The sequence below is a fragment of the Artibeus jamaicensis genome, unplaced genomic scaffold (genome assembly GCF_021234435.1).
Source record: "Artibeus jamaicensis isolate MK-2021 breed Jamaican fruit bat unplaced genomic scaffold, CSHL_Jam_final contig_391, whole genome shotgun sequence".
In the NCBI taxonomy this organism is placed as follows: domain Eukaryota; kingdom Metazoa; phylum Chordata; class Mammalia; order Chiroptera; family Phyllostomidae; genus Artibeus; species Artibeus jamaicensis.
In genome coordinates this window covers 32,908,761-32,923,878 of record NW_026521814.1, presented here as the reverse complement: position 1 = coordinate 32,923,878, position 15,118 = coordinate 32,908,761, and the positions used below count along the sequence as shown (strand labels likewise).

Below are 15,118 nucleotides of genomic sequence, written 5' to 3'. Positions count from 1 at the left end.
TGATGCTGGTGATTTGTTGAAATAGTAAAGTGGAATGTTTTTCTTGTGTTTATTGATTGTTATTTCCTTATCCATTTGCTCATTGATTCAACCGACATTTACTAAATGACTGCTATACCCCAAGGCACTGCAAATATAAATATAAATGAGGTCTGGCCCTTGCCATCAAGTAACTCGTGGTTTAATGAAGACATAACCTATAAAAATTATTAAAGAAGTTAAGAGCTCATCTAGAGGGAAACATAAAGAACTATGGATCTTGGTCAAGGAACTTTTCATACCCGTTCTCGAAGAGCTCTTTGAGATCTCTCTCTGTAGTCCAGCCCTTACGATGGGAACTGCAGTCACCGAACTGGGAAACCTGAATGAATTGGGAGTAACTATATCTCAGCATGGCAGGAGCCAAATGATGACACTCACCCACCAAAGGCAAGGTGGAGTGGTTACTGTAATGGACAACAAAGTCAAAGCAGAAGTCAGAATAGTGTGACTCACACAGACCTACAGCACTGGCAAGCTGATCATGATATTCTTAGAAAAAATATATAGGAAGCCTACTAAATTATTACCTTATCTGTACGAGCAGAAAAGTTCTAGGTAAAGTGAACAAAAGCCTAACCTGAATCAGAAAAACAGAGAAACAGCCCCTCAGTGAATTCCCAGTCTGAGCCAGTCTCTCTCAAACGAGGAGGAGGCCTGCTCACTTGAGGAGAGAATCTGGCACACTGCCCAAAATTTATAATGGTAATTTTTCTCCCAGCATTTAATCAGGGTAACTGTGCACTAGGGAAAAGGAAATAATCCAAGCTTGCAGAGACGACTGGACACTGGCTCTGAACTGACACTAGTTTCAGAAGATCCCAAACATCTGTTGTTGACCACGGTAGGGGCTTATGGAGGTCAGGTGATTGATGGAGTTTTAACTACAGTCCCTCTCACAGTGGACCCAGTGGGTCCTTAAACCCATCCTCCAGTCCTCCGATTCCAGAATACATAGTTGGAATACACACATTCAGCAGTTGGTGAATTCATACATTGGTTGCCTGATCTGTGGAATGAGGGATATTATGGTGGGAAAGGTCACATGGAAACCACTAGAGCTGCCTCTACTTAGGAACATAATAAAACAAAAGCAACACCACATTCCTGGAGGGATTACAGAGATTGGTGCCACCATCAAGGACTTGAAAGATCCAGGTGGTGATTCCCATCACATCTACATTCAACTTAGTTATTTGCCTGTGGGTAAAGCAGATGGCTCTTGGAGAACGACAGTGGATTGTTGTCAGCTTAACCAGGTGGTGACTGCAACTGAAGCTGCTGTTCCAGATGTAGTTTCATTCCTTGAGCACATTAACACATCCCCCCCACTCATACCTGGTGTACAACTATTAATCTGGCAAATGCTTTTTTCTCCATGCTCCTTAATAAAGATCATCAAGCAGTTTCCTCTCAGCTGGCAAGACCAACAACACACCTTCATTGTTCTCCCTGAGAGGTGTATCCATTCTCCAGTCTTACAATTTAATTCACGGGAATTATCACCTTTCCCTTATCACATGGCCCCTCACAATGACGACATCATGCTGATTAGATCAAGTGAGCAAGAACTAGACTTTTTAAAGAAATTTTAGTTTCAGATGTACAGAATAGTGGTGTTTAGTTTCAGATGTACAGAATAGATGTTCAGAATTAGACAAATACATATAGTTAACAAAGTGATCCCCCTTATAATTCTAGTACCTTCCTGGCACTATACACAGCTCTAGACTTACTGGTGAGACATTTGCATGTCGGGGTGGAAAGTACGTCTGACAAAATTTAGGGGCCTTCTACCACAGAAATTTTAGGAATCCAGTGGTATGGGTTTTGTCAAGATGTTCCTGCTAAGGTAAAGGTTAAAGTGCACCTGGGCCCTGCTAAACCAAAAAAAAAGATACACAGTATCTGCTGGGCCTCTGGATTTTGAGTAGCACACTTGGGTGTGCTGCTCTAGCCCATTTACCAAGTGATCTTAGGGAAAAAATACACACACGCATAGAAAATACCTTTATTTCCTTTCTTATCTAACATAAGATATTTTGATGTTACCTCATAATATTTAAGTTATATCATAGTATTTAGGTTTCAGGATATTGAGGAGAAAGAAGGGTTAACACCCAAGGACTCTCAACCTTTTCTGGGGAAGGGATAGTGACTTTTGGTTTGTGCAGGATAGTTGTAGGAGGAATTATGACCTTGTTACTGCGTTCATTTGGAGATTAAATGTGTTTTAAGGAAATATGAATGGATGCCAAGTTGACAAAGGGTGGACTTAAGGTAGTTAATTTTATGTGTCAGCTTGACTGCACATGAGATAGAGATTTGGATCTAGAGATTGGGAGAGAAATCTGGGCTCAAACACTCAACTTCTCTTTAGAACTTTGGGTTCTCTCTTTTCCATTTCTGTCGCCCATACCCTTAAATGTAAGAGTACTCCAAACTACACTTCTCCCAGGATTCCCGACTTCTATCGTCTTTCTTAGCTCTGTCCTCTGGTGGTCCAAAGTGGATAGGTGAGCTTACAGCGTAAAAAAGAGAGTGATTCAAAAGTGATAAGTACCACTGGTTTTAGGTATGCACTTATATATAATTTCAATATTTAACTTTATTACCTTTTGCAGAAATGTGATTATACCACAGTCGATAGAATATCCAGCATTCTTATCCCCAGACCTGAATGTTACTGTTGGGGTGCCAACATCAGTACCCCAATCCAACCGGCCCTCTGTAGTGCGACTTGAAAAACTTCAGCAACAACCTCGGGAAAGGTAATAAACAAAATGTTTTAAAATCTTATTTGTGTGTTGTTTGTGTATTAATTTTTTTCTTTGAGACATGGGCCTGCTATTAGTCCAGAAACATTCATTGTGGTTATAGTTCATGGTTTCAGTGGTTATTCCTGAGTTTTGCTTATTGTACTTAGGTGTTTGTTTCAAAAAGTCAGCACTATGGCAAGAAAAAAGGTGAGAACTCATTTATAAGGTAATGTCAACAAAATAAAGAAATAAACTCAGGCAAGCTCAAAATTGTAAAAAGATGAGTTTATTCAGGAATAACAGAGGAATTGCAATTCAGGACATGCAAGTTGTAGCAAGCAACCCACTGAGGGTTTGGGGTAGGCTGTATCTGTGGGCAGGGAAGGTAAGGAGGGGGAAGTTCAGTTAGGGTCTGTTAAAATAAGAAACAAATGGAGACCAGCTTTGAAAATTCCTTGAGCTGACGAAACCAGTCAGCCAGTCATACAAACAAAGCTCAATTTAGCTTTTCTTTTTAATCCTCACTTTGCGATATATATACTACTTTTAGAGAGAGATGAAGGGAGAGGGAGGGTGGGGGGTGGGGAGGGAGAGAGAAACATCAGTCAGTTGCCTCCTGTGTGTGCCCTGCCCAGGGACCCCACCCACAACCTAGGTAGTTGCCCTAACTAGGAATCAAACCTGCAACCTTTTGGTATATGGGACGATGTTCCAACCAACTGAGCCACCCAGCCAGTCCTGAATTTAGCTTATTTTTAAAGCAAGGTTGATTTGAGGCAACCCCTGGCCATTTCCCTATCATTTAAGAAAATTCCAGTATTTTCAGTTTTCTGTAAATTGGAGATTTATGGGAAATTAGTTTTTCAGTTCTTAAGTTTTGTTTTTCTGAGGTCACATGTGTGAGATTTTCCATTTTAAACCCTCCAGTTCCATTTTAGACTGAGATTCTTCCACAGGAGAAAGTACATTTGCCCTGCCTCCTGACTCAACAATGTATCCTCAACAATGTATACAACAATGTATAGGTCTCTCATTCTCTGTATATCTTTTTTTCCCCTATGGTTCAATCTAGATATTTCCTTCTCACCTATTTAATAATTCACTGGTTCTTTCTGTCCAAGCCCCAGCTGCAGAACTCTGACTTGTCTGGCTCACAGTGACAACTGTGGTTTTCTTGGGCTTTCTTTTCACAGCAATACCACTTGACCTCTTCTTTCTAGCAGAATCAGTCACAGTGAATCATCATCTTCACTTTCTGCTGACTGACTCACATGTATCTTTGTTGTATGCTTTCATAATCTTGAGATGTTATTCTCCCTATTCTTTTTCTTACTGTTGTTCAAGTACAGTCGTCTCCATTTCCCCCCAGTCCCCGCAACTCCAGCCATCCCCACGTCCCACCCCTGATCCCACCCCCCTTGGTTTTGTCCGTGTGTCCTTTATAGTTGTTCCTGAAAACCCTCCCCCTCCCCCTCCCCCTTCCTTATCTCCCCCACCTCCCTTCTTCTTACTGCCAGATTGTTCTTTTTTAAAAAAAATATTTTATTTATTTATTTTTAGAGAGACGGGAAGGGAAGGAGAAAGAGAGGGAGAGAAACATCAATGTGTGGTTGCCTCGTACATGGCCCCCACCGGGGACCTGGCCTGCAACCCAGGCATGTGTCCTGACTGGGAATCAAACCGGTGACCCTTTCCTTCACAGGCCTGTGCTCAATCCACTGAGCTACACCAGCCAGGGCCTCCAGATTGTTTTTAATTTCAATGTTTCTGGTTGTATTTTGCCTGCTTGTTTGTTTTTGGAATTTGGACCTGATAATATTCTGTTGCTCAAGTTTATATGAAATTAATTTTCCTGGTTTTTGTAGGAGACTTGGTTTAGAAAGCTTTCTTAGCTCCACAAAGCTCCCACTCCTGATTTTTTCATCTGGTGTTTAAAAAATGCAATAAGCTGATTTCTAAGATTTTTCTGAAGCCCTGAACTGGAGTAGAGATCTGGCCGGTCTGCTGTAAGCACTCAGGGTGGTTAAACTGCTTCAGTTCTTTTAGTTCTTACCACAAATCCTTTGCATTCACTCACTTTCTGAATGAACAAACCCCTCCCAGTTTTAATTGCTATTCTTAAATTGGCCAGCTGTGCTGTCCTGTGACTAATGTTAGTTATTTGGGGTTTTCTTATTCTCAAGTTGATCAGATACTCCTTTTGTACTAGTTGCTTTCTCCTGTGTATACACTGTACCACAAGGATGTTATGTTCGTGGTCCAGCACAAATAACGCCCCTTTTTATTACAGTCTTTTATTACAAAATCATAAGCATGGAATTCTGTAACATAACAATATCCCATTCAAGTACACCATATGACATTTTAGGTGAAACATTCAAATTAAAAACTATAAATTATTACACCCATATTATTACCCTACCAACACACTCAAGCAGGCCTTTCTACCAGACCCCTGTATGTGCTTGGGAGCTCACAGGAATACCTTGTCACATGATTTTGTTGTAAATGTTGCCTAATTTACATTTGCTGTAAATGTAAGCTTTGGGGTTTGCTATCTAGATAGTCTGCATATTTTATTCTATTCTATTATTTTTATTATTAAATACATTTTATTGATTTTGCCATTACAGTTGTCCCATTTCTTTCTCCCCTTAATTCCCCTCCACTCTGTATCCCTGCTCCCACCTTAGTTCATGTCCATGGGTCATACATATAAGTTCTTTGGCTTTTCCATTCCCATACTTAACCAGCCCTTATTTTGTACTTACCATTCATGCTTCTTATTCCCTATACCTTTTCCCCCATTTCCCCTGTCCCCCTCCTTGCTGATACCCTTCCATGCGATCTCTGTTTCTGTGAATCTGTTCCTGTTCTAATTGTTTCCTTAGTTCATTTTTGTTTTCTTAAGTTTGGTTATTGTAGATACCCTGAATATTTTTATGTAGATGTTTGGGAAGATTAAAAAACTATGCTACCTGTGCTGCCAATATCTTTTTAGAATTTCCCTTTTTTTTGCCATATTTCACATTTATAAAAAATTTTCTGTAGGGGGAATTTATTTAAACAATCATCTACAAATAACAATTTTGTTTCTGTATTCATATTCTTTACTCTTTAATTTTGTTTTGCCTTACTGTGACAGCTAGAAGTCCAGTCAGTGTCTGAGATGAATAGCAGGGCATTGGGGAGAGTATCTTTGTTTTGTTTATGATCTTTAACAACAATGCTTATAGCACGTAACAGTCAAAAGCATTATTTATATGTTTTTCTGGTAGATATCCTATATCAGCTTAAGTAAATTCTTTCATTCTTTTCTAGTTTTCTAAGAGTTTTTATTTTACTCATGAGTGGATGTTGAATTTTGCCAAATGCTTTTTCTCTTTTAGTCAGTTAAATTGTATTTAAATTATATTTTTAATGTTAATTTCAAAATATTCTTGTGTTTGTGGAATAAACAATTTGTTTATGGTATAATATCTTTAGGACACTGATTTTTTTGTACTGAGATTATGTTATTTGTAACATTTGCATGTACATTTATGAATAAGATTAAACTAATTTTCCTTTTTTGTCATGTCCTTCTTAAGTTTTATTATCATAAAATGAATTGGGAAACATTAACTCTTTTTCATTTAATACTTGCCAGTTATATCTTTAAATTTTTAAAGCCTTTGGATTAAAAGCTTATTTCTTGGATTATTTCTTGGATTAGAAGCTAAAATCCTATTTTTAAATTTACTTTACTGTGAAAGATACCACATGTATATTGAATAGTTAATAAAATATGTATATAGTTTAAATAACAAGACCAATATGTATTGAATAATTTTAAAAACATGTATGTATGGCTTAACTAAAGGTAAAACCATTGCCTACATATTTATAATTCTGGTTAAGAAACACAATATCCTCAGTATCAGAACTGTGTTTCATGTGCCCTCAGAAGATTATATCTTCCTCCCCAACCCTCCCAGGTAACTACTACTCTGCTTTTTGTTGTAATCATTCCTCGCACTTTGACTGTATCTTTAAACAATATATTGTTGGTTTGCCTCTTTTGGACCTTTTAAAAATGGATCACTGTATGTATTTTTTTTTGTGAATCTATCATATATATTTTTCTTGCTTTTTAAATTTGTAACTCTGTGTTTTCTCCCTTTAGGCTGGAAAAAATGAAAAAAGAATACAGAGATCTGCGTACATGGAGAGAAAAAGCTATGTATTTAGAAGAAGTTCTTACCCCCAAATTGGAATTTAATGAACTTGAGGTAATTAACATAATGTTACCCCATATGTAGTTTTTAATACTTTTTATTTTAAAAGATTATGATAATTAGCCCTGGCTGGTGTAGCTCAGTGGATTGAGCACAGGCTTGCGAACCAAAGGATTGCAGTTCAATTCCCAGTCAGGGCACATGCCTGGGTTGCAGGCTGGTTCCTGGCAGGGGACTCACAAGAGGCAACCATACATTGATATTTCTCTCCCTCTCTCCTTCTCTTCCCCTCTAAAGATAGATAAATAAGATCTTTTAAAAAATCTTTTAAAAAAGATTATGATAATTAAAAGTGATGATCAGATATTCCCTATATTTTTATATATAAAATGTTACTCATGGTTCATGCACTTTATTATCTTGGTAATGTGACATTCATTAAATGAATGTTGATTGATAATTTATAAGATTTAGTTTTTTAACAGCTTTGTTGACATATAATTTGTATACATATAATTCATCCATTCAAAGTATACAGTTCAGTGGCCCTTATTATATTCAGACTTGTGCATCCATTGTTACAATTAATTTTAGAACATTCTCATTACCCCGAGGAGAAAGCCCACACCTTAGTTTATACCCTCCAAGTGTCCATGTCCCCCAACCCTGCTCTCTGTTTCTATGATTTGCTTTTTCTAGACATTTCACATAAATGAAATCATACAATATATGGTCCTTTATGGCTTGCTCCCTTGACTTAGCACAGTGTTTTCAAGGTTTATCCTTGCTGTAGCATGTATCAAACCCATCATAGTTGTATGGGAAGTGGTATCTCGTTTCGGTTTTGATTTTCATTTCCTCGGTGACCAGTGATGTGAGCATCTTTTCATGTGCTTATTGATGATTTTAATGTCTTTTTTGGATAAATATTTACTTAAATCAATTGCTGATTTTTTAATTGGATTATTTGTATTTTTAGTTTTGTTTTTTTTTATTTTTTTATTGATTATGCTGTTACAGTTGTTCTATTCCCCCTTTCATTCCCCTCCACCCTACCCCCCCCATACCAAGAAGGAACACACCAAGGCACATCATAATTACATTAACCAAAATTAAAATGAAGGAGAGAATCCTAGAAGCAGCAAGAGCTAAGGGGACAGTCACCTACAAAGGAGTCCCCATCAGACTGTCAGCAGATTTCTCAAAAGAGACCTTACAGGCAAGAAGGGGCTGGAAAGAGGTATTCCAAGTCATGAAATCCAAAGACCTACAACCAAGATTGCTCTATCCAGCAAAACTTTCATTTAGAATGGAAGGACAGATAAGGTGCTTCTCAGATAAGACCAAATTCAAGGAGTTCATCATCACCAAGCCCTTATTATATGAAATGTTAAAGGGACTTATCTAAGAAAAAGAAGTTAAAGAAACATGAATAGTGAAAGGACAACAAACTCACAGTTATTAACAACCACACCTAAAATGAAAGCAAACTAAAAGGACAGCTAGATCAGGAGTGGAAACATAGAAATGAAGATCTCAAGGAGGGTTAGCAACAGGGGAGTGGGAGGAGGAGATGGGGGGAGAAGGTACAGAAAATAAGTAGCATAGACAGTAGATAGAAAATAGAAGGGGGGGCAAGAATAGCATGGGAAATATAGAATCAAAGGACTTGAGACACATGGTCATAAACTAAAGGGGGGGTAAGGGTTAAGCTGTATTTTTATTTTTGAATTGTAAGAGTTCTTTACATATTTTAGATACTAGACCTTAATCAGATATATAAGTAAGGTTTAATATTTAGAAATGCAGTCTAACCTATACATTTTTATCTGGCAACAAAAGACTCAGGGATTTCAGTACATAGTTAAAACATTGAAATGAAATGGTATTTATAACATATTGATATATTCATGATTTTTAACTTCTTTTTAGCATTATTATTTTTTATTGTTGTTCAAGCACAGCTGTCTCCATTTTCCCCCGACCATGTCCCCCTGCCCAGCACTGCCTCTCACCCTTGATCCTTCCCCCTTTGGCTTTGTCCATGTGCCCTTTACATATATTCCTTGACAACCCTTCCCCTATTTTCCCACATTATCCCTCTCACTTCTCCCCTCTTGTTACTGTCAGTTTGTTTTTTATTTCAGTGTCTCTGGTTATATTTTGCTTGCTTGCTTGTTTTGTTGATTAGGTTCCACTTATAGGTGAGATCATATGGTATTTGTCTTTCACCATGTACCTTATTTCTCTTAGCACAATGCTCTCCAGATCCATCCATGCCATCATAAAGGATAGGAGCTCCTTCTTTCTTTCTGCTGTGTAGTACTCCATTGTGTAAATTTGCCGCAGTTTTTTGATCCATTCATTTACTGATGACCACCAAATTACACCATACACAAAAATAAACTCAAGATGGATAAAGACTTAAATATAAGTTGCAGCACCATAAAAGTCCTAGAGGAGAACATAGGCAGGGAAATCTCAGATATTCCATGCAGCAGTATTTTCACCAATATGTCCCCTAGAGCAAGGGACATAAAGGAAAGAATAAACAAATGGGATCTCATCAAAATAAAAAGCTTCTGTACAGCTAAAGAAAACATCATCAAAATGAAAGGGGAACCAACTGTATGGGGAAATATATTTGTAAATGATACCTCGGACATGGGTTTGAGCTCCAAAATATATAAAGAACTCATGACTCCACTCTGAAAAGACAAGCAGCCCAATTAAAAAATGGGCAAAGGACTTGAACAGACACTTCTCCAAGGAGGACATATGTTCATGATTTTTAATGCTTTTGCTATAATTGGACAGAGTTGTGTTGCTACAGAATAATTTAATGACCATACCAAACAGAATTGGTATTTTAGGGAAAATTTAGGGAATTCTTTATTAATGGGACTATGGACTTTGGGTTCTTATTGAAAGATCAGTATTCTATGAGAGCCAGTGATCACTCTGCCTTATAATTCTTCTTGGAATTTTGTAAAGAGCTATAGTACTTTCCAACTCATAAGCCATAATGTATTTTAATAAAAAGGTAATTTGTTTCCTGGAGGTATCCTCGTATAGGCCTTGAGATTACATTATGTCATTTATCTTGTAATCTTTTTCTCTCACACACCCATAATTTAAATAACTTATCAATTCTTAGGTATCCTTTCCCTAGAACTTCAGCTCCTAGTCAGGGAGTTGAAGGGGTCATGGGAGGGGAGGACTGGATGAAAGAAGGGGAAGGATTAGCCAAAGAACATATATACATAACCCACAGACTCTTTAAAATAGTGCTGTTTGGTTTGCTTTCTTCACAAACACATGTCCTTCTTGCCTTCTCTAAATTTTAAAAAATATATGAAAAGTTATGAAGGTAAACAAAAATGTTTTAACTCTTTAAACATTTCACCCAATGTATTTTGATTTATTTTTCTTTCTTTTTATGCTTCTAGAAAAGTGATACCAACAAGACACTTGAAAGCCAGTTTGAACAGAAGCCTGAAAATACTGTAACATCAGGTTAAGAGACTAAGTTACTTTTTGTATTTATTATTAAGATAATTAAAAACAGAGTGGTTGTATCAAAAATATAAAATTAGTAATTTTCTTTAAGTGGATTTCATATTTTGATAGGAAATACATGTATGTTTCATTATAGTTTGGTGCATACTATTTATTTTATAACTCTTCAAAGAAAAGGCTTAGACTTAATTAAGAGTTATTTTAACTTTTTAATTCTCCTTTAAACTCAAGGAAAAAGTTAAATTTTAACTATGAGTTATGAAAAGATATTTTTTGGAAATAAAGGACAAACTGAGAGTGACCAGAGGGGAGGGAGAGGGGGATAATGGAGGAAAGGAGGGGAAGGGACAAACAAAGGAACGTGAATAGAGGACTTACGGGCATGGACAATGTCAGGGAGTGACTGTGGGAGTGGCATTAGGAGTAGGGGAGAGCAATGGGGGACAAGGTGGGACAACTGTAACCAAACAACGATAAAAAAGAAATAAAGGTATTTTTGTTAAACATTGTTGTCTGTACAGCTGTTGGTCTATCATGTAGGGCTGTGTGTGTGTAAGAGAGAGAGAGGGAGAGAGAGAGAAAGGGGGAAGAAAGAAAAGAAATTAGCATTAAATTTGTAAATATACCACAATTATTAGCAAGACTTTTTTCCAGTAACAGAATTTTTTTTCTTTATTTTTATTGTCAACACTTACAGCTGTCCCCATTCCTCCCTGCCACCTTTACCCACTTCTACCCAGCTCCCGCCCCACTCCCTTGGCTCTGGCCATTATCACACCATTGTCTGTGTCTATGGGTTATGCATATATGTTCTTTGGCTAATCCTTCGTCTTTCATCCAGTCTTCCCCTCTGACCCCTTTAACAGCTATCAGACTATTGCATATGTCCATGCCTCTGTTTCTGTTTTGTTCATCAGTTTATTTTGCTCATTATATTTCATTCATAAATGAGATCATATAGTATTATGCCTTTCTCTGACTGGCTTATTTCACTTAGTGTAATAATCTCCAAGTCCATCTGTGCTGTCACAAAAGGTAAGATTTCCTTCTTTTTTATGACCATGTAGTATTCCATTGTGTAAATGTCCCACAGCATTTTTATCTGCTCATCTAATGATGAGCACTTGGGCTGTTACCAGATCTTGGCTATTGTAAATGACGCTGCTGTGAACATAAGAGTGCATATAGTCTTTTGAATTGGTGTTTAGGGATTTTAGAATATATATCCAAAAGTGGGATCACCAGAATCAGCCAGCCTGGCACAGCTATTAATCTTTAGCCTACTCTTCACCTGAAACATTCGAGTTTTAGGTGTAGGGTAGTCACATTTACTTCTTCAGTATTATTTTTGAAGATTGTAATTTAACCTTTTTTACTCACTGATGGTGAGTAAAATCTTTTCCTTTTTTAATTTATATTTTTTCACTTATTCAAAAAGTTTATTTAAGCCCCATTGGATCATCTAGTTACTAGATGGATCATCTAGTAACTATAGGAGACCTTTGGCCTCCTATAGTTATAGCTAACATTTAGTGACCACAGTGTTTCAGGCACTTTACTTGGATCCCATAAATCAGTCCTCACAGCATTCGGGGGCACTGTTATTATTTACCCACATTTTTATAGATGAGAAAACCAAGGATCAAACCAGTTAGTGGTCACACAATCATTAAATGATGAGGGTTGAATTTGAGCCTAGTCTGTTTGACCAAAAAGCTCAAGCATTGAACCATGTTGATGCTCGCATCTTACATATACTTGTACCATACATTTAAGATGCCATTAGCCTCTTTTACATATGGGAAAACCAAGGCTCAGAAAAATGAGCTAACCACTATCACGCAGCTGATAATAATAACCATATAACATTTATTACTAAACGTATACATTCCTTTGTATCTCAATTCTTTATTTCCTCTCTTTTAGGTTTTCTACTTGCTAAACATGTATTCTTTGTATCTGTAAGAAAATTTTATAAGTGTTTTTATTAGCCTTTCTTGAATGGTCCTTTTTTCATTGGTTGGTTTTAATCTCTTCCCAATCCTAATCTAATCACTGACCCTCTGGGATTTATTTTATTTCCTCTTCATTTCTGACCAAATATACTCTACACCTGGTTTTCTGTCTTAATTGATGGATTTGAAATCTCATCACTTTATAAATGAAACAAATAAATATGTGTTCATTTTATCTTGACTCTTGTGCATTTACTACTCCCCCATCTTCCAAGAGATCACCAGTCTGTTTTTACTAAATAGTGTTTGTGTGTATAGCTGCTTTGATTTAATTTTTCTTTGTTCTTGGTGAGAAAAACTATAATAATTTACTAGTGTATATACATATAAATAACATGTTTATTTTATATATAATAAAGTATTCTGTTAATTTGTTAACAGATGTCCCTTTTGTAAATGAGAAAGCTGAAATTATTTCAAGTGAGGTAAGGGAACTTGGAAGATGACTTCTAATATCACTATTTTTTTGAAGGAATGAAATATGTATAAATGGAGAAATATTTATAGATGAAAAAAGCACTCAAGAAGTTATTCAGGTTATCCTGGTTATTTTTGTTGTGGCAATAAACTTACAGTTACATGATTTAAGTTAAATTTCACACTTAACAAGGAAGTTTCAGCATAAAATAGTAGCATTTAAAAATATATATGAAGATGGGGGACAAAAAGTGTTGATAAAGACAAGGGGAAAACAAATAAAACAAAAGCATAAAGCCCTCCACAATGGTCTTAGAAATGGATACCCCAGACCTGACCACTTTCTTTACTTTTTTGTATGGAATGCTAATCTATTTTTATAATACAAATAAACAAAAATAGAGTTAACATGATATTATATGCTTTTTATCTAATTTTCCAGAAGGCACATTCCATAAAATAGTGAATCCCTATGTAAACCAATAAAAAATAAAAGGTTCTTCTATTACCACTTGACAAGTGGGATTTAATGATTTCCATCCTTGGGTCATCGGCTGCCAAATACCAGGTGAAGAGTCACATGTACTGTTTTCCCCAGTCCTAGGAGAGAATGAAAAAAGACAATACAGATAATTTTTCACCGAGCTAAGTTTATTTAGCTTAACAGTCTGTTTTTTATAAGGTACCATTCTTTGTAATATTTTCCTATTAAAATTTTTTTTGTGGTATAGCTGTGATTTTTTGATATGTGCTATTTGCTATTAAAATATCCTTTATTTTATGATATATTGGTAATATTGTAACAATAAAATGTTAGACGCCTCAATCTTCTCTTTTGAGACGTTGCTGATTTATAAAATGTGATATATGAGAACCACTGATTTATAAAGTAGTCTGATCATTTTCATGAATAATAGTGGATGGTGTCAGGAAAGTAGAGAATTGCTCAACTCTTTTAATAAGGACTGGAATGAGTTACAAATATTGATGATAACTTGTTATGATAAAAGATAAGAGGACAAATGATTTTGAGTCCAGTTTTGTCAGTTTTAAACATTTTCTAGTCAGTAATGATTAATTGATAGCCTGTTTTATTGATATATTTTCTAGTTACCGGATAATGATAAGAAGGGCCTGACTCTACCAAGTTTGAACCAGATGGATCGAGATAATTCAAATGCTGTTGCTCCCAAAAGTGATGAATCGACAAAACAAAGAGATACTCCATTGCCCACTATTCCTAGCCTGTCGATAACAGAAGAGTACAAAATACTACCTGTAGAGGAAGACCAATTAGAACCTGCGACAGACAGAAAACTGAGTAATGTACACCTTCAACCAAAACTACAATTAAAAGATAACCATCCAAGTGTTTTTAGAAGAGACTCATCTGCATCAGAGGTAATCTTAAAATGTATCCTAATAAATCCAAATGGAATAAAGAGGAGGAACTTAGATTCATATCCAACAAAAATTAAGAGGCCAAGTAAAAACCTAAGCTTAGCTAGAAGGAAGAGCACCATTTAGTTTCCCCAGATTCAAAATCAAAAGGTGGCTTTCAAAGCCAAGATCCAAAGCAAGACCTTGAACTAAAGGTACTTGCCCTCATATTAAACATATAAGAATACAGAAAACAAAATTGATTCACTTAACATAAATAATTAAATACAAGTAAATTGAAAATGCAATTAAATATCTGTAAGTGGAAGTGTATCTCAGTATATTAAACCTTCCTACCCTATTTACGCTCATCAGGTAAGGAGGAAAAGCCTTAAAGGAAAAAAGCAAAGTGATCAGAAATACCAGTAATACAAGCTGGTCTCACGGGTTGATGTAAAATTCAACTGAAAGTGTAACAACAATAACAAAATGTAAATTCAAAGGAAATTTAAAAGCCGGGGAAGTTATTTCAGTGGAAATTTTTAATAAAACTGTTATATGATAGGAAATAACATATGTTCTCCCTATTATAAATAATTTTATAGTTTAAAATAAGAATTGTGTGAATGTAAATGTAAAGGTACACAAGAGTAAAGCCTTTCTCAAAATGACAGTTACTATTTAAATCTTTACATCTTATATTATAGGTAGCTCCTAAAACAGTATAAAAATATGTACTGGTCAGTGGGTAAACAATTTGATGTCTCGGTGA

General features: G+C 36.0%; 1 protein-coding gene across 1 annotated transcript in view; it reads left to right on the top strand.

The window, feature by feature from the left end:
* The window catches only part of C2CD6 (C2 calcium dependent domain containing 6), a 78,948-nt gene that overhangs the window by 34,303 nt on the left and 29,527 nt on the right, over nucleotides 1-15,118 (top strand). The window contains exons 9-13 of the mRNA XM_053665089.1: nucleotides 2,664-2,810; nucleotides 6,964-7,069; nucleotides 10,465-10,531; nucleotides 12,931-12,974; nucleotides 14,077-14,367. Of these exons, the coding sequence (XP_053521064.1) occupies nucleotides 2,664-2,810; nucleotides 6,964-7,069; nucleotides 10,465-10,531; nucleotides 12,931-12,974; nucleotides 14,077-14,367 (655 nt within the window). The remainder of the gene's footprint in view (nucleotides 1-2,663; nucleotides 2,811-6,963; nucleotides 7,070-10,464; nucleotides 10,532-12,930; nucleotides 12,975-14,076; nucleotides 14,368-15,118) is intronic.